Source organism: Danio aesculapii, chromosome 10, assembly GCF_903798145.1.
Source record: "Danio aesculapii chromosome 10, fDanAes4.1, whole genome shotgun sequence".
NCBI classification, from domain to species: domain Eukaryota; kingdom Metazoa; phylum Chordata; class Actinopteri; order Cypriniformes; family Danionidae; genus Danio; species Danio aesculapii.
Genome location: NC_079444.1, coordinates 40,672,052 through 40,696,297, shown reverse-complemented (window position 1 = coordinate 40,696,297; position 24,246 = coordinate 40,672,052). Strand labels below are relative to the sequence as shown.

General features: G+C 35.6%; 1 protein-coding gene across 2 annotated transcripts; it reads right to left on the bottom strand.

Moving 5' to 3' along the window:
- trim69 (tripartite motif containing 69) lies at nt 1–18,132 on the bottom strand. Of its 2 annotated transcripts, none has more exons than XM_056467264.1 (7): nt 17,485–18,132; nt 14,910–15,005; nt 10,291–10,371; nt 9,996–10,148; nt 6,854–6,876; nt 6,644–6,762; nt 1–2,735 (listed from the first exon to the last, which is right to left on the bottom strand). In XM_056467264.1, the coding sequence occupies exons 1-7, from the start codon at nt 18,127–18,129 to the stop codon at nt 2,191–2,193; spliced, it is 1,662 nt and encodes a 553-aa protein (XP_056323239.1). In that variant the 5' UTR covers nt 18,130–18,132; the 3' UTR covers nt 1–2,190. The 2 variants fall into 2 exon arrangements, with proteins under 2 accessions (XP_056323239.1, XP_056323240.1); XM_056467265.1 differs by having other exon boundaries at nt 6,644–6,759.
- Between the last annotated feature and the right edge of the window lie 6,114 nt (nt 18,133–24,246).

Sequence of the window (24,246 nt, the reverse complement as noted above, 5' to 3'; positions counted from 1 at the left end):
TTCACCTTTATTTGTATAGTGCTTATACAATGTAAATTGTGTCAGTCTGACGGTTTTCTTTGTGTATGTGGACACTTGAATAAAGTCATAAGTGTCTATAACCAATTATTTTTATTTACATAATTTGGGTTCAGAAACTGCAGGGATGTTAAAATGATCGTTACGATATAATAATAATAATGACTGGAATGGGAAGCCATATTTGTGAAATTCATTAGGTGGCGATAATGCTAAGGAGTTAAGTTACCATTATATATGCCTAAATCGTGTGTGCTAGATTGTGTGTGCCTGAAACGTGTGTGGTTCTGCGGTTCTGCAGCTGGATATATCTCGTGTATATACGGAAATAATTTTTGATAATACGTTGCTTGCAAAAAAACATGTTTTAATGTAAGATGCAAAGGAATTTCAGAATAATAGTCTATGATTTTTGCTCTCAGAACAATGTAGTTCCGATATCATCCAGCAGGGGCTGACTTAATAACAAACGCTCACCTATTTGTTTATGAATGTTTGGATTTATAACATAACATTAACATGAACGTGTAGAATATGTATGCAAATGCAGTGATATCTGTACTGGGGTAACATTTGCTTTAGCAGTCCAAGATAAAATCACATATAGCAGCTTTAAAGTGGGAAAGGGTCATAGTACATGGCGTCCAACCAATGTTTAAGATTTGTTTTCATTTTCCATGTGCTTCTACTAACCCAATGCATTGTTAAAAAAGTATATACGATAGCAATTGTCTTACATTTTAAACAAAGTGCTTAATAGAATGTCGTCCGTATCTTTGTGCCCTAAATACATAACATTTTCATTTTTTAGACACATATGTGCAGAAACTTTTACTCAAATCTGAGAGATTTCTGTCCCCTCACATGAAGAGATGTTCTGAAGAGCCACGGTCGCTTTATAATTCATGTTTAAACATTGACCATGAATTTTTACAGCATATAAATTTGGCCACAGAAGCTCAGTCATGTTAGCCAATGAGGTTCATTCTTATGGGTCACATGGCGCATTTGAGCTTCTGCATAACCAATGAGTTGTGTTCTCCAGCATCAAGCAAGTATGCTTAGCTTATGTTTATGTTCACTGTTCTTAGGTCAAAGACTAGATGTCCCACATCAAATTATATTACATTTACACTTGTTATTTGATATACAAAACATAAAATATAAGTTTTACCTTTTTAGTCAAAGAACAGGGGTGAAATAATAAAATGTAATGGGTGAAAAAGTTCCATCCTCATTCCGCATAACATTTTTAGGTAAAAAGGAAACAACATATTTATTAAAATTTATAGGAGGAATGATATATGTGTATATATTATCTATTATAAATGGTTTGAAGAACATTGACAGTTTCCAAAGGGCAATTAATTAGGCAAGGCAAGGCAAGTTTATAGCATTTATAGCAATTAGTATTTTGAGGCTCTAATATTATATAATATTTTAATATGTAATCAAATGTTGTTATATAAACTGTATTTACTTGTCTTCGACTGTGGTGTTCAGTAAATCATCATGAAAATGAATGATAGTCATTATATTTACCTCAGTGAAAAATCAATTAAACAGGACACAGATTCTACTGTATGAAAAACATTACAAATTTGACTTGGTTAAATGTTAATTGGGTCCTAAATTAAATGAGTTAATCTAATAAAGTGATCATATTATCTCTTAATGACTGCTTTAAAGCATCATGGATGAACAGATTTTCAGTGGAGGAACAGAAATCTCACAGATTTCATAATCCAAAGTTGAACAAAAATATTTTAGCTATATAACAACATGATGAGTAACTGACCGATTAAAGGGATAGTTTACCCAAAAATTACAATTCTGTCATTATTTACACCCTTTGCTTGTTCAAAACCAATTTGAGTTTATTGCACAAAAAAAAAATGATTTGAGGAATGCTGGTTGCTGGCACCCATTGACTTTCATAGTATTTGTTTTTTCTTACGTAAATACTATCAACCAGCATTCTTCAAATGTGTTCAACAGAAGAAAGAAACTCAGAAATGTTTAAAACCACATGAGGAGAATTAATAATGAGCTAAATAAAATTTTGGGGTGAACAATCCCTTTTAAAATAAAGAAAATCTAGGACCAGCCTAGCGTTTATATAAAAATGTCATCTACATATAATACACATGAATATATAGCAAGATAAAAAATTCAGATTTTTGGCATGAACACTTTAAGAGGCTCGTTTTCGTGCACTTTATCCAGGAAGCCCAGGTTAAAGTATGGAAAGAGGGTCTCGGTGAATGTGTCCCTGAAGGTGTAGAGGTGCGTCATGCTCTCTGCATTATAAAAGGACACCAGGCCTCTCTTATAGTCCAGATAGACACCAATCCTGGCCAGCGGCTCCTCCAGGGACAACAGCGTTGGTGGAGACGTCCCGGCCATATACTGAACTCCATACGACAGAGAGAGTGTCCAGAAGCCGTTTGCAGGCATGGTGTTGATGACGCCTTTCCGGGTGACAGATTCACGGGCGACGCCGACGGTCCAGACAGTGCTGCTGTAAACCTCCACCTCCCAGTAATGGCGGCCTTTAGTGAAGCCCTGACCGCCCATGAGGGACAGCGCCGCGTTGAAGCGCTGAGGATTGTCCTGAACGCTGCTGTTGAATGTTTGGTATCTCACACAGGTCAGAGAAGAGGTCAGGCTCAGCCAAGGATTCGCCGTTTTGGAGTTAAACGTGATGGCGGAGGGAACTAGAAGGGGAGAATGCAGGAGAGGAGAGTTTATTAGATGTCTAATTCTTAATTATTTCAATGTTCAAACTACTTATTTAAAATGAGCTGAAACAACTTAATTCTTGAGCGTTTTAGGGACAACTTAATTGTTTTATATTCAGTCAAATTAAATTTGTAAAAACAGTTAACTTAATATATTTGTGTTGGGACAACATGTAGGAATTGTTTTGAACCAATATCCACACAATATATTTCATATATCAACACAATTTTTAAGTTTTTTGGAGGTTTTTTTTTTTTGGTGGGAGGGGGCGGGGGAGGGGTCAGGGGGGGAGTGGGGGGCTTAATTGTTGTTGTTCAGTCTACTTAAACTTGTAAAAACAATTATGTTAAATTAATTGGTTTGTGTCTGGACACACAAAGAAATTAGATTTTTTCCAAACAGTTTACATTAGTTTATCTCTATGAGAACTAAAGGGAACTTATTTTGCCCATTTTTACAAGATGCAAAATAAGTCTCTGATGTCCCCAGAGTTACTACGTGAAGTTTCAGATCAAAATATCCCACAAATACTGTTTTATAACAACTCTTTAAAACGGCTCCTTTTAGGCTTTGATCCAAATGTGCCCTTTTGCTCAAGTGTATCTCTCTGCGGACTGCAAAATGGGGGTGTAACTTGTAGTAAGTTTAAGGCATAACTAGCAGTTATCGAGATCCCATTGAACCATGCGAGATGTTACTATGAGATTTTGTTGGAAAGATGGCGGAACATTTTCACCAAATGTTTTCAAGAGTTTTCTCCAAATTCATCCACAACCAATTCACTTGATATATTATTTTATTAATTCATTTAGCAACTCCACCATGCAACTCGATGACAGTTAGCATACTCGGCGTTGCCCCCTGCAAATAACAGTATGGCGAGCACATCAAGTATGAAAGCCTCCGCAACTCGCGGCTGTACAATAATAACCATGATGGTTGGATTTAGAGTTGGGTTTAGGGTTGGGAAAGGTTCAGACGTAAATAACTGTGGTGGTTGGGTTTAGGGTTGGATTAGGTGTAGACATTAATAACTGTGATGGTTGGGTTTAGGGTTGGAGTAGGTGTAGACATTAATAACTGTGATGTTTGGGTTTAGGGTTGGGAAAGGTGTAGACGTTAATAACTATCATGGTTGGGTTTAGGGTTGGAGTAGGTGTAGACGTTAATAACTATGATGGTTGGGTTTAGGGTTGGAGTAGGTGTAGACATTAATAACTGTGATGGTTGGGTTTAGGGTTGGGGAAGGTGTAGACGTTAATAACTGTGATGGTTGGGTTTAGACATTAACATTAAGAAGGTGTAGACATTAATAACTGTGATGTTTGGGTTTAGGGTTGGGGAAGGTGTAGACATTAATAACTGTGATGGTTGGGTTTAGACATTAACATTAAGAAGGTGTAGACATTAATAACTGTGATGTTTGGGTTTAGGGTTGGGAAAGGTGTAGACGTTAATAACTATGATGGTTGGGTTTAGGGTTGGAGTAGGTGTAGACATTAATAACTGTGATGGTTGGGTTTAGGGTTGGGGAAGGTGTAGACGTTAATAACTGTGATGGTTGGGTTTAGGGTTGGGGAAGGTGTAGACGTTAATAACTGTGATGGTTGGGTTTAGGGTTGGAGTAGGTGTAGACATTAATAACTGTGATGGTTAGGTTTAGGGTTGGGAAAGGTGTAGACGTTAATAACTATGATGGTTGGGTTTAGGGTTGGAGTAGGTGTAGACATTAATAACTGTGATGGTTGGGTTTAGGGTTGGGGAAGGTGTAGACATTAATAACTGTGATGGTTGGGTTTAGGGTTGGGGAAGGTGTAGACATTAATAACTGATGTTTGGGTTTAGGGTTGGGGAAGGTGTAGACATTAATAACTGTGATGGTTGGGTTTAGGGTTGGAGTAGGTGTAGACATTAATAACTGATGGTTGGGTTTAGGGTTGGGGAAGGTGTAGACATTAATAACTGTGATGGTTGGGTTTAGGGTTGGGGAAGGTGTAGACGTTAATAACTGTGATGGTTGGGTTTAGGGTTGGAGAAGGTGTAGACATTAATAACTGTGATGGTTGGGTTTAGGGTTGGGGAAGGTGTAGACATTAATAACTGTGATGGTTGGGTTTAGGGTTGGGGAAGGTGTAGACGTTAATAACTGTGATGGTTGGGTTTAGGGTTGGGGAAGGTGTAGACATTAATAACTGTGATGGTTGGGTTTAGGGTTGGGGAAGGTGTAGACGTTAATAACTGTGATGGTTGGGTTTAGGGTTGGAGAAGGTGTAGACATTAATAACTGTGATGGTTGGGTTTAGGGTTGGGGAAGGTGTAGACATTAATAACTGTGATGGTTGGGTTTAGGGTTGGAGACGGTGTAGACATTAATAACTGATGGTTGGGTTTAGGGTTGGGGAAGGTGTAGACTAATAACTGATGGTTGGGTTTAGGGTTAGGGAAGGTGCAGACGTAAATAACTGATGGTTGGTTTTAGGGTTGGGAAGGTGTAGACATTAATAACTGTGATGTTTGGGTTTAGGGTTGGGAAAGGTGTAGACATTAATAACTGAAGGTTGGGTTTAGGGTTGGGGAAGGTGTAGACATTAATAACTGTGATGGTTGGGGAAGGTGCAGACGTTAATAACTGTGATGTTTGGGTTTAGGGTTGGGGAAGGTGTAGACATTAATAACTGTGATGTTTGGGTTTAGGGTTGGGGAAGGTGTAGACATTAATAACTGTGATGGTTGGGTTTAGGGTTGGGGAAGGTGTAGACATTAATAACTGTGATGTTTGGGTTTAGGGTTGGGGAAGGTGTAGACATTAATAACTGATGTTTGGGTTTAGGGTTGGGGAAGGTGTAGACATTAATAACTGTGATGTTTGGGTTTAGGGTTGGGGAAGGTGTAGACATTAATAACTGTGATGGTTGGGTTTAGGGTTGGGGAAGGTGTAGACATTAATAACTGTGATGGTTGGGTTTAGGGTTAGGGAAGGTGCAGACGTAAATAACTGTGATGGTTGGGTTTAGGGTTGGGGAAGGTGTATTTTGTCCACCACAAATTTGTAATTTGTCCACCACAAAAAAGATCAAGTCTCAGTGATTTGCCTTCAGCAGCTAATAGTAATGACCCAAGCATACTGGACCCAGGTGAGGGAGCTCCAAACATTTCATGTCGCAGCGCTAGCAATACTGGAAACACGAAATGCAAGAAATACCAAGATAGTTACCTGAAATATGGTTTTATTCCATTTTCTTGAAGCAAAGAGTACCTGACCTAGCCAAAGTGTATTATCTGCTCCAAAGTTCTTGCTAACGAATGCATGAGGCAGTCCAAATTAATAGGACTTTTGCAGACAACTCATCCCCAATACCATAAGATGTACCCAACACAAATGGCCTACTGATGTTTTGCTTTTATATTTTACAGTAGGCTATTGTTTGTGCATAAACATAGATATAGTAATTAACATACCGTTTGTTTCAAAACAACATTTTTTGTCATACCTACTGCAAACTTATATGAGTGATAATATCATTAAATGTGGAGGGGGGCCTTACAATATTTTTCGGGGGGTCTCAGGTAAAATAAAGGTTGGGAACCACTGCTGTAGACAATTATAAAAATAAATATTGGTTAAAGGGGCTAATAATATTGACCCTTAAAATGGTGTTTAAAAAATAAAAAAACTTTTTTTTTATTCTAGCTGAAATAAAACAAATAAGACTTTCTCCAGAAGAGAAAATATTATAGGAAATACTGTGAAAAAGTCCTTGCTCTTTTTTACATCATTTGGGAAATATTTAAGAAAACAAAAATGCTAAGGAGGGTGAATAATTTCATATCAACTGTATATTTTTCTTCCTTTAAAGCTATTTATCTTTTCCTTTTCTCTGACCTGGATAGATGCTGCCCTTGAGTGACTTCCAGACTCTGTACTGCAGGGGCCCGGCGAATCGGCCCTCGCACAGGCTGGGCGGCGTCAGCGTCGGCCTCTCAAACTTGGGTGGCTGCCTGCTTAAAACAACAGAAGCCCAGACACCAAAACAATTCACGCAGATCCTCATCAAAACATTAGAGAGCATTTTAATGGACAAGAGCCACTCACCTCTGAAGCAGACCCTTAATACTCTGCAGAAAGACAGGAAAGAGCAGATTGGTGAAAGCGGCGGAGGCTCGAGGGCCACAAGTTTTCCACATGAGATCAGTGTTTTGTAAGTGAACTACTCTCCTTTCTTTATCCGCCAATCTGGAAAATCCCCCTGCGCTGAGCTAATGGCATTATCTTCCTATTGCGCGGGTGAGGTCATTAGATTGAATCCTGTGTTGATCTGAGTGATCAAATCTCACTGACCGGTTAACTGTTGCCGTTATCATTTAAAGAGACAGTTCACTCAAAAATGAGAATCCTGTCATCATTTATTCACCCTCCACTTCACAGAATTTTATTTTGGGGTGAACTAGAATAGTAATTTCTAATAGAAATACAACGTCGAGCATAGCATGTCTTAAAGGGATAGTTTACCTTAAAATGAAGATTCTCTCATCATTTATTCACCCTTCACTTGTTCTGAACCAGTTTGAGCTTTTTTATATTGTTCTAAATGAAGACATTGTTCAATATAATGTATTTTATGTTCAACTGAACAAAATGATGGGAATTTTCATTTTGGGGTGAACTATATCAATATAATATTGTACATAACATGTCTTAAAGGGATAGTTCACCAAAACAATTACAATGCTGTCATCATTTACTCATCTTTTACTTGTTTCTTGTTTCCTTTATGAGTTTCTTTCTTCTGTTAAACAGAAAAGAAGATATTTTGAAAAATGTCGGAAACCTGTAACCATTGACTTCCATTGTATTTGTTGTATAGAAGTCAGTGGTTACAGGATTTCAGCTTTCTTGAAAATATCTTCTTCAATGTTCAACAGATTAAAGAACCTCATAAAGGTTTATAACCACTTGAGGGTGAGTAAATAGTGAGTAAATTTTCATTTTTGGGTGAACTATCCTTTTAAAGGGATTAAGACGTGCTATCAACAATGTTCTTTTAATTTATTTAGTTTTAAATGTATTCTTCAAGGGTGGCTCAGTGATTAGTACTGTCACCTCACAGCAAGAAGGTCGCTGATTCGAATTCTGGCGGGGTCAGTTGGCATTTCTGTGTGGAGTTTGCATGTTCTGGTGAATAAAGGGACTAGGCTGAAGGAAAATTTATAAATGTCTTAAAGCAATAATTCAACCAAAAATAAAAATTCTGTCACCATTAACTCAATATTAACTTGTTCCAAAAATGTGGAATTTTTTGTTCTGCATAAAAACATTATTCGATATAATGTCTTTTGTTTTCACCAGAACAAAATTATGGGATTTTCATTTCGGGGTCAACTATCCCATATTGATATAACATTGTACATAACATGTCATAAAGAGAGTTTATACAAAAATGAAAAGTTTCTTTGAAAAGTTTCTGTTAAACAGAAAAGAAGATATTTTGCAAAATATTGGAGCTTGTAACCATTGACTATATATATATATATATATATATATATATATATATATATATCTTGTTTATTATAGATCACATTATTTATCACTGTGTCTCTGTTTAAAGGCTGGTTTAGTGAGTTTGTGGAGTTGAATGATTGAAGTTCCTCCTCTACTGCAGTATCTACACGCTCATTGCTACTCATTACCATCAAAATCACGCTAACACTATACCAGAAGGGGACATTCAGAAGACTGAAATGACACGAGACACATGATGAATATGAAGGAGATTTAATGCAAGCTCATGACAACTGTCATTAAGTGTCATGTGTTATGTCTTTTTAAATGCAAAGATGACTGTTTGAGATGTCTTGACATTTAAAAATACATCATAACTTTGGCTGCATCTGAAATCACCTGCTACTCGAGTGGGTACTGCATTTGAGTTTCAATTTACTACACGACCATTAGGAAAGTAAGTTCTGTAAAGACTATTTCAATGTGGTGATGTCATTTTGGCCCATGAGCATTCCTGCTTGTTGTCAAACTATTTCATAACTGTAACAAGAAGCAATTCAATCATATCTTAACGTTAAAACAGCTTTCATAACATCATTTATCAATATGTGGACCTTTTTGGAAGCTATGAAAAATAAAAATGTACAACAGGAAATACATTTGGACCATTGTTATCGTTTACATCCCTCAAAATGGTCTATAGTATGGATGGAATTCGAACATACTACATCCACCATTAGTCAATATCAAGGGATCTAGCTGTGTCAGTTGTGTTGCTTCACAAACATTCATGAATTCTCCCACGTGGCATAGCGTCTATTGCAGGGGTGGGAAAACTTAGTCCTGGTGGGCCGTTGTCCTGCATAGTTTAGCTTCAACTCTAATCAAACACACCTGAACATGCTAATCAGTGTCTCCAAGATCACTAATTATCTACAAGCAGGTGTGTTTGATCAGAATTGGAGCTAAACTCTGCAGAACACCGACCTTCCAGGACCAAGTTTGCCCACCCCTGGTCTATTGGGATGCAATGGTAAATATAAAAAATCCAATATATGGATGCAAATTACAAAATCTGTCCAGAAGTACTATGTCATTTGAGTATTTCTCGCCTACTGTATTTCCAATACAATGAATTTATACACACTACTGGCTCACTTGTTTTTCACATACTATATACTAGCAAAGTATGCAATTTCGAATGCAACCTTTGTCATGACAAATTGACATGTCTCAGACAAAAAAAGCTTGTCATAAATCTGTCATAAACATGATTGCATTAAAGCCATTATAATTGAGTCATGATTATAAAGGTTTCATGAGAGTCTTATGAACACCCCCTTCAAGTAAAGTGTTACCACAATGACCAAAAGCTAAAAGTGCTCAGGGGTCAGTGTGTGTATGTACAGGTATATGTGGTTTACAGGGACACATACTTGTATAATGACATGGCTAGACTTAGTTACTATATTACTGTGGTTTACTGTAAATCAAAACACGTAAAATTGTCACAAGGTATTTTGATATTTAAATTTTGCCAAAAGTTTCCTGTAATTAATAATAAGCAGTTTTTACTAGGGCTGCACAATAAATCGCTGAATTACTGTTATCGCGATAACAGTATATACGATATACGTATCGCACACCTGTGATAAATTACATTCCAGTATAAAATACATTACGCCTATGTAGTGTAAACCGTGTGTTTATGTATGTGTGTGTGCTATGTCCTCACCCTGAGCAGTGTGTATGGGTCCTGCTCGCTCAGCTTGTCCTCGATATCGTTCACAGCTCTGCGCAGGCGTGAGATCTCCACACTGAGCAGAGCCTTGTGTTCGTCCAGCCGGATCAGCTCTCTGCGCTCCTCCGTCTTCAGCTTCACCTGCAGGTAGATACGTGCTCATATAAGATTCTGACGGTATGATAATCTTGGATAAAATATAAAACAGAATATTTTGCCGGTATTAAAACCTTGACTTTTCCAAACAGGTAAATGTTGAAACCGGTCATCGTCCCATGCCTACCTGCAGCAGCTTCTCCTCCTGGTAGAGGAACTGGTGGAGCTCGCTGAACTGAGCCTCGATCCTCTGCTTCAGGTCTGCTGTGTGATCCTGACAACCGGGAGATCAGGTGTCAAAGCATTTCACATTCACATTCATTTGTTTAACAGATAGTTTTTCATCCTAAGCAACTTAAATGGAAAATTTTGTCAATAATTACTCACCCCTCATTTGTTAAAAAGTATTCATAGTATTCACATTTACATTTACATTTAGTCATTTAGCAGACACTTTTATCCAAAGCGACTTACAAATGAGGACAAGGAAGCAATTTACACAACTATAATAGCAGCAGTGAACAAGTGCTATAGACAAGTTTCAGGTGTGTAAATTCTAAGAAGCAAAGCATTAGTAAAATTTTTTTTTTTTTTTTTTTTTTGAGAGAGAGAGAGAGAGAGAGAAAGAGGGCACAGTTAGTGGTATAGCCAGAGAGGCAGTTGCAGATTAGGAAGGAAAGTGGTATGTATTCATGTTAATAGTATTTTGTTGTTGTTGTTGTTGTTCCTACTATAGACGTCAGTGGTTGTTTTTTTTTCAACATTTTCCAGAAAATCTTGTTTAAAAGTTTGGAAACACTTTGAGTAATTGATGAGGAATTTTTTTTTAAAGATTTTTGGACTAATTGTTAAGGAACAAGGTCGCTGGTTCGAGCCTCGGTTGGGCCAGTTGACATTTCTGTGTGGAGTTTGCATGTTCTCCCCGTGTAGGTGTGGGTTTCCTCCGCGTGCTCCAGTTTCCCCCACAGCCCTAACACATGCGCTTTAGGTCAATTGAATAAACTAAATTGGCTGTAGTGTTTGAGTGTGTGTGTGTGTGTGTGTGTGTGTGTGTGTGTGTGTGTGTGCGTGTGTGTGTGTGTGTGTGTGAATGAGTGTATTGGTGTTTCCCAGTACTGGGTTGAAGCTGGGCATCCGCTGTGTAAAACATATGCTGGATAAGTTGGCGGTTCATCTCAGTTAATCTAATATCGTGTATGTAGCAAGTTTTTATATACAGAATTATTAGCCCTTCTGTTAAATTTAAATTCTTTGATTAATTTTACCTAATTTCAGATTTTTTTTCAACACATTTCTAAACATAATAGGTTTAATAAATCATTTCTAATAACTTATTTCTTTTATCTTTGCCATGATGACAGTAAATACTATTTTACTAGATGTTTTTCAAGATGCTAGTATTCAGCCTAAAGTGACATTTAAAGGCTTAAGTAGGTTAATTAGAGTAATTATGCAAGTTATTGTGTATAAGTGGTTTGTTCTGTACACAATAGTAAAAAAATTGCTTAAGGGGGCTAATAATATTGAGCTTTTTTTATATTAAAACTGCTTTTATTCTAGCCGAAATAAAACTAATAAGACTTTTTCCAGAAGAAAAAATATTATGGTTAAACATAATTTGGGAATTATATGAAAAATCAAAAAAAAAATCACAGGGGGGCGAATAATTCTGACTTCAACTGTATTTATATAAAAACAAAGGATAAGGAAAACACAACCAGTACAGTTTAGAATGGGATGTGCTAGTGTTGGAGGATAAAGTGTTGATAAATAAACCTTTTGATTCATTAAATCATCTCAATTATCAGAAATTGATTGATTGATTGACAGTGCATTTCAAATAAAAAATACACAACTGCAAAACTGCATTTTATAGCCAGTAACCTAGTGGTTATTGCATCGACACATAGCATCAGAGGTGCTGACGGCGACTCGAGTTCGATTCCCAGCTCGAGGTCCTTTGCCGACCCTTACCCTATCTCTGCTCCCCTCTGCTCTGCTTTAGGTAAAAAACCCCTAAAAAAATTATTATAAAAAATAAATTAATTAATTAAAAAGATGTTTAACAGAGCACTGTAATTTATCACAGTATTGTGGATTATATTTTTCTGCTGGTGAAAGTCTTTTCTTTTAGATTGGTTTGCATAAAAAATACTGTATTTTAAAACATATAAAAACAGCTGAGGTCAATATTATTAGCCCCTTCATTTTTTTTTAAAAGATTTTCTACAGAACAAATCACTGACCTGTCCAATGACCTGCATAATTACCGTAACTTGCCTAGTTAACCTAATAAACCTAGTTAAACCTTTAAATTGCCCTTTAAGCTAGTATTTTGCTATCTAGTATCTAAAATATTATGAAATATCATCATGACAAAGACAAAAGGTATTAATTAGAAATTAATTATTAAAACTATTCTCTCATTCATTTTCTGTTCGGCTTAGTGCCTTTATTAATCTGGGGTCTCCACAGCCAATGAACCGCCAACTTATCCAGCATATGTTTTAAGCAGCGGATGCCCTTCCAGCTGCAACCCATCACTGGGAAACATCCATACACACTGATTCATACACACACTATGGACATTTAGCTTACCCAATTCATCTATAGCACATGTGTTTGGACTTGTGGGGGAAATCAGAGCACCTGGAGGAAACCCACGCCAACACGTGTAGAACTTGCAAACACAGAAATGCCAAATAACCTTGTTGAGGCTCGAACCAGCGACTGTGAGGCAATTGTGCTACCCACAGATGCCTATTAAAACTATCATGTTTGGAAATATATATATATATATATATATATATATATATATATATATATATATATATATATATATATATATATATATATATATATATATATATATGTTGTTGAAAAAAATCTTCTGTCCATTAAACATCACTTGGAAATTATTTTAAAAAGAATTAAAAGTTTCACAGGAGAGCTAATAATTATGTTTTAAGCTATATACATAATTTGTACTAGTTTATTATTTTTTTTTATTGGAAGGTATATTTTTTTGTCAGTGTTCTTCCAGCCATTCCACCATCTGCTATCTATCTTTCTTGGTTACCACAGAACACTAAGGAAAATCTGTATTGAGATCTGTATTGTGAGAATGGGGTCAGCATTGTTTTTTCCACCGCAGAGAATTAGGTGGGGAGCTGATGAATCACTCAGCAAAGCAAAGCAGGTTTTAAAGGAACAGTTCACTAAAATGAAATTCATCTCATCATGTACTCAGACTTTACTTGTTCCAAACATGTATGAGGCCCTTTCTTCTGATATTTTAAAGAATGTTTTTTTTCCTGTCTCCAATGTAAGCAAAAGAAACAATGGCCACCAATGGCCACCATTAACTGCTTGGTTACCAGCTTCTTTTCAAAATATTTTCTATTGTTTTCAGAGGAAGAAACCACTTGGTTGACAACGAAATGAAAAGTACATTATTGCTCTTTATTTAAAAGAAAAGGTGCCATGAGGAACCAAAAAGGGTTTTTTACAGTTATGCTAGTGATTTATAGTGTACTCAGGGTGACCGCGGGGTCTTAAAAAAGATTAAAAGTTGATAAATCAATAATGAGAAAATTAAGACCACTAAAAAGTGTTAAGACTTAATCGCGTTTTTGCGAGGTCTTAATGTTGTTCAAGCTTTGTCCAAAGTGTTTGACTCCAAAAAAGCATAGTTATGTCGGCTCCAGTGGTGTAGTGGTTAGTGCGTCGACATATGCACTCCGGTAATCGCAGCGACACGAGTTCGATTCCTGCCTCGCGGTCCTATGACGATCCTTCCCCTCTTTCTGCTCCCCATGCTTTCCTGTCAATGCCCCCCCCCATGCCACCCCCCCCCCCCCCCCCCCCCAAAAAAAAAATATATTAAAACGCATAGACATATTTATTTTCCTCCTAATATTAACAACGGCATGCTCGATCCATGCGATTGGTTCGAGTCCGCCAAAAGCTCCTGCTTTTTTTCTTTCTTGCAGTCTTTATTTGATTGATGGCTTGTATGTCATTGAGAAATTAAACATGGATAACAATTAGGAAAATGCCAACGATGAACTTTGGCAACTATAGTAGCCGTGGGTTTAAATGGGTTGGATTATCACAATAATTGCGCTGGTAGCATTGTGTTCTTGAGCGGTGCCTGCTGACTATTTACATATGATTCTGGCAGTGACAATTTTCTCAGACCAGTCATTGATCAGCAGTGTGTACACGTCATGTTTTGGTAATGGTACGACTCACTTGGAACCTCACCCAAGGTGGTACCTAGAAGTACCAGAGGTATTACATTCAGAATTCATTGGTAAAGCCCCCAAAAGTGAGCCATACTGAACCACACAGTACCCTAAAGTGAAAAGCACCATTAAGTAGGCCCACACAGAATCTGCACATGCAGAATTTCCACATATTTTTTAGCCTACAGTATCATTGAGTCTATTTGTTTACTTTTTTAAATGTGTGTAAACATCTGTTCGCTCTATTTTATGTTAATTTCAGTAATATTATTGAATAATATGCAAATTACTATAAGATGTATTACAATACAGTTTGTAAAGTCATGTTTTTTCTGTCTATTAGTAGATATACAGAAAACTTGCTTTGTTTACCAAACAAATTGATCTAATTGAATTTGCATTGTAAACCATAAATTAAAAAGTTATTTTTTTTTATTCCATGTTTTACATCTTTCACATAAATGAAACCATCCATGCCAATGAAGAAGTTTTATTTTTAAAAGTGTATCCTTTAAAACACCACTGAGTCCAATTACTTTTGGAGTGCTGCAAGTCTTAAGTTCACCTTGAGTTTCTTGACCTCCTCTTCAGTCTCTCTCTCGCACTCCAGAGCTGTGTTGAGCTCTTTCTGAAGGGCGTTTGCAGATGTAGTCAGAGACGCCTGTTCAACACAAACACACTGAGCTCTCAGCTGAAACCGAAAGTGCAAGATCTGTACACACTCTCAAAAATAAAAGAACAAAGCTTGTCATTCAAATACTGTCCCGGTGCTTGTCATGTGGTAAGCTGACTTTACTCAAAAAATGACCAAACCTATTGTTTTTGAAGCAGTTAGTAGATTTAATTAAAAGAGTGTGTAAACCTGTGGCTTTCAAATCCGACAAGTAGACTTTACTTTAAAAAGTTAGTAAACCTGTTGCTTTTAAAGCGATTAGTTGACTACTTAAAGTGGATAAACCTGTTGCTTTTAAAGCAACTATAGTTGACTTTACTTAAAAAGGTGAGTAAACATGTTGTTTTTAAAGCGATTAGTTGAATTTACTTTAAAAAGTGAGTAAACCTGTTGCTTTTAAACTGATTAGTTGACTACTTAAAGTGGATAAACCTGTTGCTTTTAAAAGCAATTATGGTTAACTTTACTTTAAAAAGTTGAAAAATCTGTTGCTTCTAAGAGGTTAGTTGACTTTATTTAAAGTGAGTAGACCTGTTGCTTTTAAAGCGATTAGTTGACTTTACTTAAAGTGAGTAGACCTGTTGCTTTTAAAGTGGTTAGTTGACTTTACTTAAAAAAGCGAGTAAACCTGTTGCTTTTAAAGCAATTAGTTGACTTTACTTGAAAAAGCGAGTAAACCTGTTGCTTTTAAAACGATTAGTTGCCTTTACTTAAAAAGTGTAGTAAACCTGTTGCTTTTAAAACGATTAGTTGACTTTACTTAAAGTGCATAAACCTGTTGCTTTTAAAGTGATTAGTTGACTTCACTTAAAAAAGCGAGTAAACCTGTTGCTTTTAAAGTGATTAGTTGACTTTACTTAAAAAAGCGAGTAAACCTGTTGCTTTTAAAACGATTAGTTGCCTTTACTTAAAAAAGCGAGTAAACCTGTTGCTTTTATAATGATTAGTTGACTTTAAAGGCAACATGTTTACTCACTTTTTAAAGCGATTAGTTCACTACTTATAGTGGATAAACCTGTTGCTTTAAAGCAATTATAGTTGACTTAACTTTAAAAAAGTGAGTAAGCCTGTTGATTTTAAAATGATTAGTTGACTTTACTTAAAGTGAGTAGACCTGTTGCTTTTAAAGTGATTAGTTGACTTTATTTAAAGTGAGTAGACCTGTTGCTTTTAAAGCGATTAGTTGACTTTATTTAAAGTGAGTAGACCTGTTGCTTTTAAAGCGATTAGTTGACTTTATTTAAAGTGAGTAGACCTGTTGCTTTTAAAGCGATTAGTTGACTTTATTTAAAGTGAGTAGACCTGTTGCTTTTAAAGCGATTAGTTGACTTTATTTAAAGTGAGTAGACCTGTTGCTTTTAAAGCGATTAGTTGACTTTATTTAAAGTGAGTAGACCTGTTGCTTTTAAAGTGATTAGTTGACTTTGTTTAAAGTGAGTAGACCTGTTGCTTTTAAAGTGATTAGTTGACTTTGTTTAAAGTGAGTAGACCTGTTGCTTTTAAAGTGATTAGTTGACTTTATTTAAAGTGAGTAGACCTGTTGCTTTTAAAGCGATTAGTTGACTTTGTTTAAAGTGAGTAGACCTGTTGCTTTTAAAGCGATTAGTTGACTTTATTTAAAGTGAGTAGACCTGTTGCTTTTAAAGCGATTAGTTGACTTTATTTAAAGTGAGTAGACCTGTTGCTTATAAAGTGATTAGTTGACTTTACTTAAAGTGAGTAAACCCTTTTTTAAGTGACCTTAATTTAAAAAGTGGATACACCTGTTGCTTTTAAAGCAATTAGTTGACTGCTTAAAGTGAGTAACCCTTAAAATTGTTAAGTAAAAGATAAATGTTTATAATGATAGAAATCAGGTTAATTTAAAGTTTCAAGTTAGAATAAGTTTACTTACGTTTTTAAAGTACTCTCTAAGCTTCACTTCTTACCTGGTACTTCTGTTGCGTAATTATAATACTTAAGAGTGAGCTTAACAGTTCCATGTTACAGCAAGTTTACATGCTTTTTTAAAGTATAGTCAACATGTTACTTTCAACACAATGGGTTTACTCACTTTTTTAAGGAATCACTTTTTAAAGTGCATTTGCCTAAATTAAGTTAAATTAGCATAATTCAAATCAAATGTGTGGAAATGCATCTCACTAAGCTACACCAAATATTTTCTTTTTTTGGCATTGTTTTCAGGAGCTCCACTTCATACTTGGTACCTCAGTTGCAAGGGAATAATTGTAACAGTTTCATGTTACATCAAGTTTATACACGTGTAAAGTATAGTTAATAGTGGACTAAAGTATAGTCCACTCGTGCAACTTATGTAAGTAATCCCTTTTTACAGTGCATTTGCCTAAATTAAGTTGAAGTAACTATTCAAATCATATGTGTAGAAATGGATATCACAATCAATCATACAAAGTTACACCAACCCCTTTAATTTTTGTGTATTGTTTTCTGAAGCTTCTCTTCTTACCCGGTACCTCTGTTGCGCGTCCTGCACGCAGACCAGCGTATGAGCACGGTGGTCCTGGGAGATCCCGCACACCAGACACACCAGCTCCTGGTCCTCCTCGCAGTACAGCTTCAGCTCTTCTCTGTGGCGCATGCAGAGCGGCGTGGTAGGAGCCGGCTCAGACACAGCCCCCAGCCGGACCCCGCTCTCCTCCATGCCCTGGCAGTAGCTCTCCACGATGTTGGCCACGATGCGGTTCGGCCTGTAGCTCTGACCGTGAAACACCTTCCTGCACTGTGGACAAGACCCAGATCCAGCCTGGCATTTCACACGAGGGCCGCTCCAGTAGCTGGTGATGCAGGCTTCACAGAAAGTGTGGTCGCAGGGCAGGGAGACCGGCTGCTTGAAGAGATCCAGACATATAGAGCAGGTCAGATCTCTGCTGAGGCGCTGAGCTGAACTTTTGGACACCCGAGGAGGGATCTCAGGCCTCAGCTTTTGCTTGTCCATCTTGTTCTGTGCTGGGAGACTGCTGGACATGCTTTGTTCTGTCCGTCTCGCTCCTCTCGACTGACTTTCCTGTTGACTTGGAGAAAGAATAGGGGGCGTCTCTAGATTTTGATCCTGCTGAAAGTTGGCAGGAGTTTTACGCATGACGTCAGACATACAGGCGGGGAAAGAGAGACTGTTTATTTTTAGAGGGAGCCGCATGGATTGGTTCGAGTGTATGAAACTTTTACTGCACACATACGGCAAGCTGGTACTCGTCCAAAAACATTTGAATCCTCCTTCATGTGACTTGTGTGCATGTCAGCACAAACTGCTCTGTGAGTAAAACCAGATGTGCCCTACTTTTCTCCTCCCCTCACTCTTTATTTTTTATTTTCAAACTTTCATGAAGAATGTCATCATATGGTGAAGAGGTTACAATGATGTTTTACTTTATATTTGATCTAGAAGGAGCAATAAAATAATCTTGGCATTATATTATTTTATAAACATATGTTATATTATATTATATTATGTTATGTTATGTTATGTTATGTTATGTTATGTTATATTATATTATATTATTATGTTATGTTATGTTATGTTATGTTATATTATTATATTATATTATGTTATGTTATGTTATGTTATGTTATATTATATCATATTATGTTATGTTATGTTATGTTATGTTATATTATATTATATTATGTTATGTTATGTTATGTTATATTATATTATGTTATGTTATGTTATATTATATTATGTTATGTTATGTTATGTTATGTTATTATATTATATTTTATTATATTATATTATATTATATTATGTTATGTTATGTTATGTTATGTTATGTTATGTTATGTTATATTATATTATATTATGTTATGTTATGTTATGTTATGTTATGTTATGTTATTATATTATATTATGTTATGTTATGTTATATTATATTATATTATATTATGTTATGTTATGTTATGTTATATTATATTATGTTATGTTATGTTATGTTATGTTATATTATATTATGTTATGTTATGTTATGTTATATTATATTATTATATTATATTATATTATATTATATTATATTATGTTATGTTATATTATATTATATTATGTTATGTTATGTTATGTTATGTTATGTTATGTTATGTTATGTTATGTTATGTTATGTTATGTTATGTTATGTTATGTTATGTTATGTTATGTTATGTTATATTATTATGTTATATTATATTATGTTATGCTATGTTATATTATATTATTATATTATATTATATTATATTATATTATATTATATTATATTATTGTTATGTTATGTTATGTTATGTTATGTTATGTTATGTTATGTTATGTTATGTTTTGTTATGTTATATTATGTTGTTATGTTATGTTATGTTATGTTATGTTATGTTATATTATATTATGTTATGTTATATTATATTATATTATGTTATGTTATGTTATGTTATGTTATGTTGTTATGTTATATTGTATTGTATTATATTATATTATGTTATATTGTATTATATTTTATTATGTTATATTATATTATATTATATTATGTTATGTTATATTATATTATATTATATTATATTATATTATATTATATTATATTATATTATATTATATTATATTATATTACGTTATATTACATTACATTATATTATATTATATTATATTATGTTATATTATATTACGTTATATTACATTACATTATATTATATTATATTATATTATGTTATATTATATTATATTACGTTATATTACATTACATTATATTGTAGTAAAGCTGGATATTGATCTTGTTACCAGGAGGAAGGAGGCGGAGAACCGCTCACGGAGACTGCCGTCTAAACCAAAACAAACACAGCATAACTGTGTCCAGGCCTGGACCTCTTTGAGCTTCCTCTGCCATCGTTCCTCCTCTTATAGTCCAGAGCTCCTTCTATGGGACTTGAGGTCAGTGTGCACCACAGGTGCTTCTGATTATTCACTCACGTGTTGGCCTCGTTCTGTTCCCACAGCTCTTGGTGCCCCCTCGCCACATTCATTCATTCATTCATTCATTTTCTTTTCGGCTTAGTCTCTTTATTAATCTGGGATCGCCACAGCAAAATGAACCGCCAACATATCCAGCATATGTTTACGCAGCGGATGCCCTTCTAGCTGCAACCCATCACTGGGAAACATCCATACACACTCATTCATACACATGCACTAAGGACAATTTAACTTACCCAATTCACCCATAGCACATGTGTTTGGACTGTGGGGGAAACCAAAGATCCAAGTTCCAAAGATATTTTTGGTGCATCAGACAACCCAGTTACTTTAAAATGTTCTATTTAATATTCTTTCCTCCCTCATTTTCAAATGCACCACTACAGTTAGTTAAGTTTTAGTATTATATTTATTTGTAAAATAGCTAATTTTATGATGCATCTTTATATATTTAATCCTATATATTATATATTATTATGCAGTTTTGCTGCATAATAATTATCAGAGATTTTGTCTCTTTTATTTTGTTATTTTCTATTATTTCATTCATTCATTTTCTTTTTCGGTTTAGTCCCTTTATTAATCCGGGGTCGCCACTGCAGAATGAACCGCCAACTTATCCAGCATATGTTTTACGCAGCGGATGCCCTTCCAGCTGCAACCCTTCACTGGGAAACACCCGTACACTCTCATTCACACATATACACTACGGACAATTTAGCTTATTCAATTCTCCTATACCGCATGTTTTTGGACTTGTGTGGGAAACCAGACCATCCAGAGGAAACCCACGCGAACATGGGGAGAACATGCAAACTCCACACAGAAATGCCAACTGACCCAGCCGAGGCTCGAACCAGCGACCTTCTTGCTGTCAGGTGATTGTTCTACCCACTGCGCCACCATGCTGCCTCTATTATTCAAATAGATTTTATCACGCAGCCGCTTCCCATTTACTTACATTTTCCTATTGTCAAAGATTTGTCTCAATACTTCAGTTACTTATCAATCATTCATTTCCAAATGGAAAAGCGGACTTTCAGATGCATCATCATTTGGATATTTTATGATCTTAAAATCAGTAAAGAAATCCCCCTTCAGTACATTATTCAAGTCTGAGAGTAATCACTGAGGGTGACGTTAGAGACAGTTGTTTATCAGGATCAAGTATCGCTGTGGTTTAGCGAATGTCTGCAGCAGTATCTGGCCTTATTGCACCTCGAGGGACACCAAGCTAAAAAGAAAGAGTTTTGAAGTCTCTTCCCAGGTTGCTGCTCGGCCCACGCTTCCTTCCTGTTCATACAGTATTGTTGAAGCTCAATTCCATATATCCTGCCCTCCCTCCTAAGTTCCAGAAACAAAAATTGGAGCTACAGCTATAATTTGCAGCAGGGAAGAAAAGCCGAGCGGATGTATTGTGAATAAACAGAGATATTGCGGAGCGTCTCGTGGGAAACACAAAGTCTTGAGGGCTGCGAGTGACTCAGAAACTTGGCAGTCACGACAGGGGCTTTTAAAGCAGACTCTTTTACTGCTGTTTGCTAGGATTGGGAAATTCCACCCCCCCTTCAGCTGGAGTTTTGGGGCTGTAGAGGGACATCAGAGCCCTGCGTTGGGATCTGCTGAGGCCTGCGGTTGAGGAATCTGCCAGAGAGAGTAAATCAACGGCACGCAGTCATGAGCGTTTAACTTGATGAATCACTGCAGGATTGTGTTGAGTGAATTAAATACACCTGAAGAGACGCTCTGTTTCCTGCTCTCTATATGTTTCAACCTGCTGTCGAGGAATGCTTACAGTTAATGCCTAAAATATGAGCTCATACAGTGCTAGCTGTGACGTAATATAGCTCGTTGTATATTACATATTGTGTATATACGCTTATATGAATATTAATTAGTTTAAAAGTGGCGGCACGGTGGCCCAGTGGTTAGCACTGTCACCTCACAGCAAGAAGGTCGCTAGTTCGAGTACCCGCTGGGCCAGTTGTTGGTTTTCCCCAGTCCGAACACAGGCACTATAGGTGAATTGAATAAACTAAATAGGCCATAGTGTGAATGAGTGTGTATGGGTGTTTCCTAATACTGGGTTGCGGCTGGAAGAGCATCTGCTGTGTAAAACATATGCTGGATAAGTTGGCGGTTCATTCCACTGTGGCGACCCCTGATAAATAAAGAGACTACGCTGAAGGAAAAGAAAAGAATAAATGAAATTGGCTGTTGTGTATGAATGCGAGAGTGTGTATGTGTGTTTCCTAGTGCTGGGTTGCAGTTGGAAGGGCATCCACTGCGTAAAACATATGCCGGAATAGTTGGTGGTTCATTCTGCTGTGGCGATCCCTTATAATCAGGGACTAAGTTGATGGAAAATGAATGAGTATGGTCAAAGTCTATTCAATGCTTGCATATATAAACACACAGTTGTGTATAGTTTTTTTATTTCTGGGGACTTCCCACGGATGTAATGATTTGTATACCATAAAGTTTGTATGATTTATGAGTTGTTTTCCTCATGGGGAGTAAAAAAATGTGTCCACAAGGTTAAAAATTACTGGTATTGCTATACTTGTGGGGACATTTTGGCCCACATCATAGTGAACAACACACACGCGCACGCAGGCCCAGAAAATTAAAGGAGACAACACATACCTTATATCTTTAAACTGCACGAACACAGCAAAAGAGAACCGCACAGTAAACAGTCTGGCGCCAGTAATTGAAAGGAATTGCGCCATCTTGTGGTCAGAGGCTGCAATTATATTATAATAATTATATTTTAATATAGAGAGTTAAACAAATCCTGAAACTAAACTTAAAACCATAAAATGCTATTAAACTGGATGTGAAAAGACAACAACAACAAAAATAAAGCTAAAATAATTTTTTGTTAATACATATATGTATGTATATATATATATATATATATATATATATATATATATATATATATATGTATATATAATGTATGAAGCGACAGCACTATCTACTGTGCCACCGCGTCGCCCATATGCAGTTGAAGTCATAATTATTAGCCCCCTTGAATTATTAGCCCCCCCTGTTTATTTTTTTCCTGAATTTCTGTTTAACGGAGAGCAGATTTTTCCAACACATTTCTAAACATAATAGTTTTAATAAATGATTTCTAATAACTGATTTATTACTGATTTTTAACCTAGTTAAGCATTTAAATGTCACTTTAAGTTGTATAGAAGTGTCTTGAAAAATATCTAGTAAATAATATTTGACTAGATATTTTTCAAGACACTTCTATACAACTTAAAGTGACATTTAAAGGCTTAACTAGGTTAATTAGGCAGGTTAGGGTAATTAGGAAAGTTACTGTATAGTGATGGTTTGTTCTGTAGACAGTCGAAAAATAAATTAGCTTAAAGGGGCTAATAATTTTGACCTTAAAATGGTTTTTAAAAAATTAAAAACTGCTTTTATTCTAGCTGAAATGAAAAAATAAGACTTTCTCCAGAAGAAACAATATTATCAGACTTACTGTGAAAATTTTCTTGCTCTGTTAAGTTTCATTTGGGAAATATCTAAAAATAAATAAATAAATAAATAAATGTTCAAAGGGGGGCGAATAATTCTGACTTCAACTGTATACTGTGTGTGTATTATTTACTAGATATTTTACATATATATATATACAACAACAAAAATATATATATATAATTTTTTTTTTTACTGAAAATATTAAATAAATTTAAAATTATTATAACAACTAAAAACTCACTAACACTAAACTACAGCATGTTTTATGTCACGCAGTAGGAGCATTTAAGAAAGGACATACTCAACGCACGAAATGCATATGAATAATCGCCCTCTTGTGTTCAGTGGCTGTATTTCACATTTTTCCATAGACTCTTTCTAATACTTCATTATCAATTTTGAATACTTTTTAATGCCTACTTTTTAATTTCCCAAATAGCACAACCTTTGTTTTACTTGTAATGTCAATTTGTTTACATCAAACCACAGTTTTAATTTATTACTTTCTGTTTCAATCAACTCCACAAGTTTTGGTAAATTATCCCTAGAACAAAAGATACTTGTATCATCCGCAAATAAAATAAACTTAAACAACTCTGCTATCTTACACATATCATTAATGTAAATTATAAGCAATATTGGACCTAAAACTGATCCTTGTGGTTTGCCCCAATTTACATGTAGAAATGAAGATTTATGGTTGCCAATTTCAATGAACTGTTGCTGCTTATCTAATTCAAGGCTACTCCTCGAATACCATACCGTTCTAATTTATTTACCGATATA

Excerpts from the sequence above, each read along its gene's own strand:
- trim69 (XM_056467264.1), bottom strand. The coding sequence starts at position 18,129 with ATGTCTGACGTCATGCGTAAAACTCCTGCCAACTTTCAGCAGGATCAA. Across the intron at positions 15,006-17,484 it reads ACGCGCAACAGAGGTACCGG|GCGTCTCTGACTACATCTGC; the intron begins GTAAGAAGAGAA and ends TGTGTTGAACAG. Across the intron at positions 6,877-9,995 it reads ACCCATACACACTGCTCAGG|AGTATTAAGGGTCTGCTTCA; the intron begins GTGAGGACATAG and ends GTCTTTCTGCAG.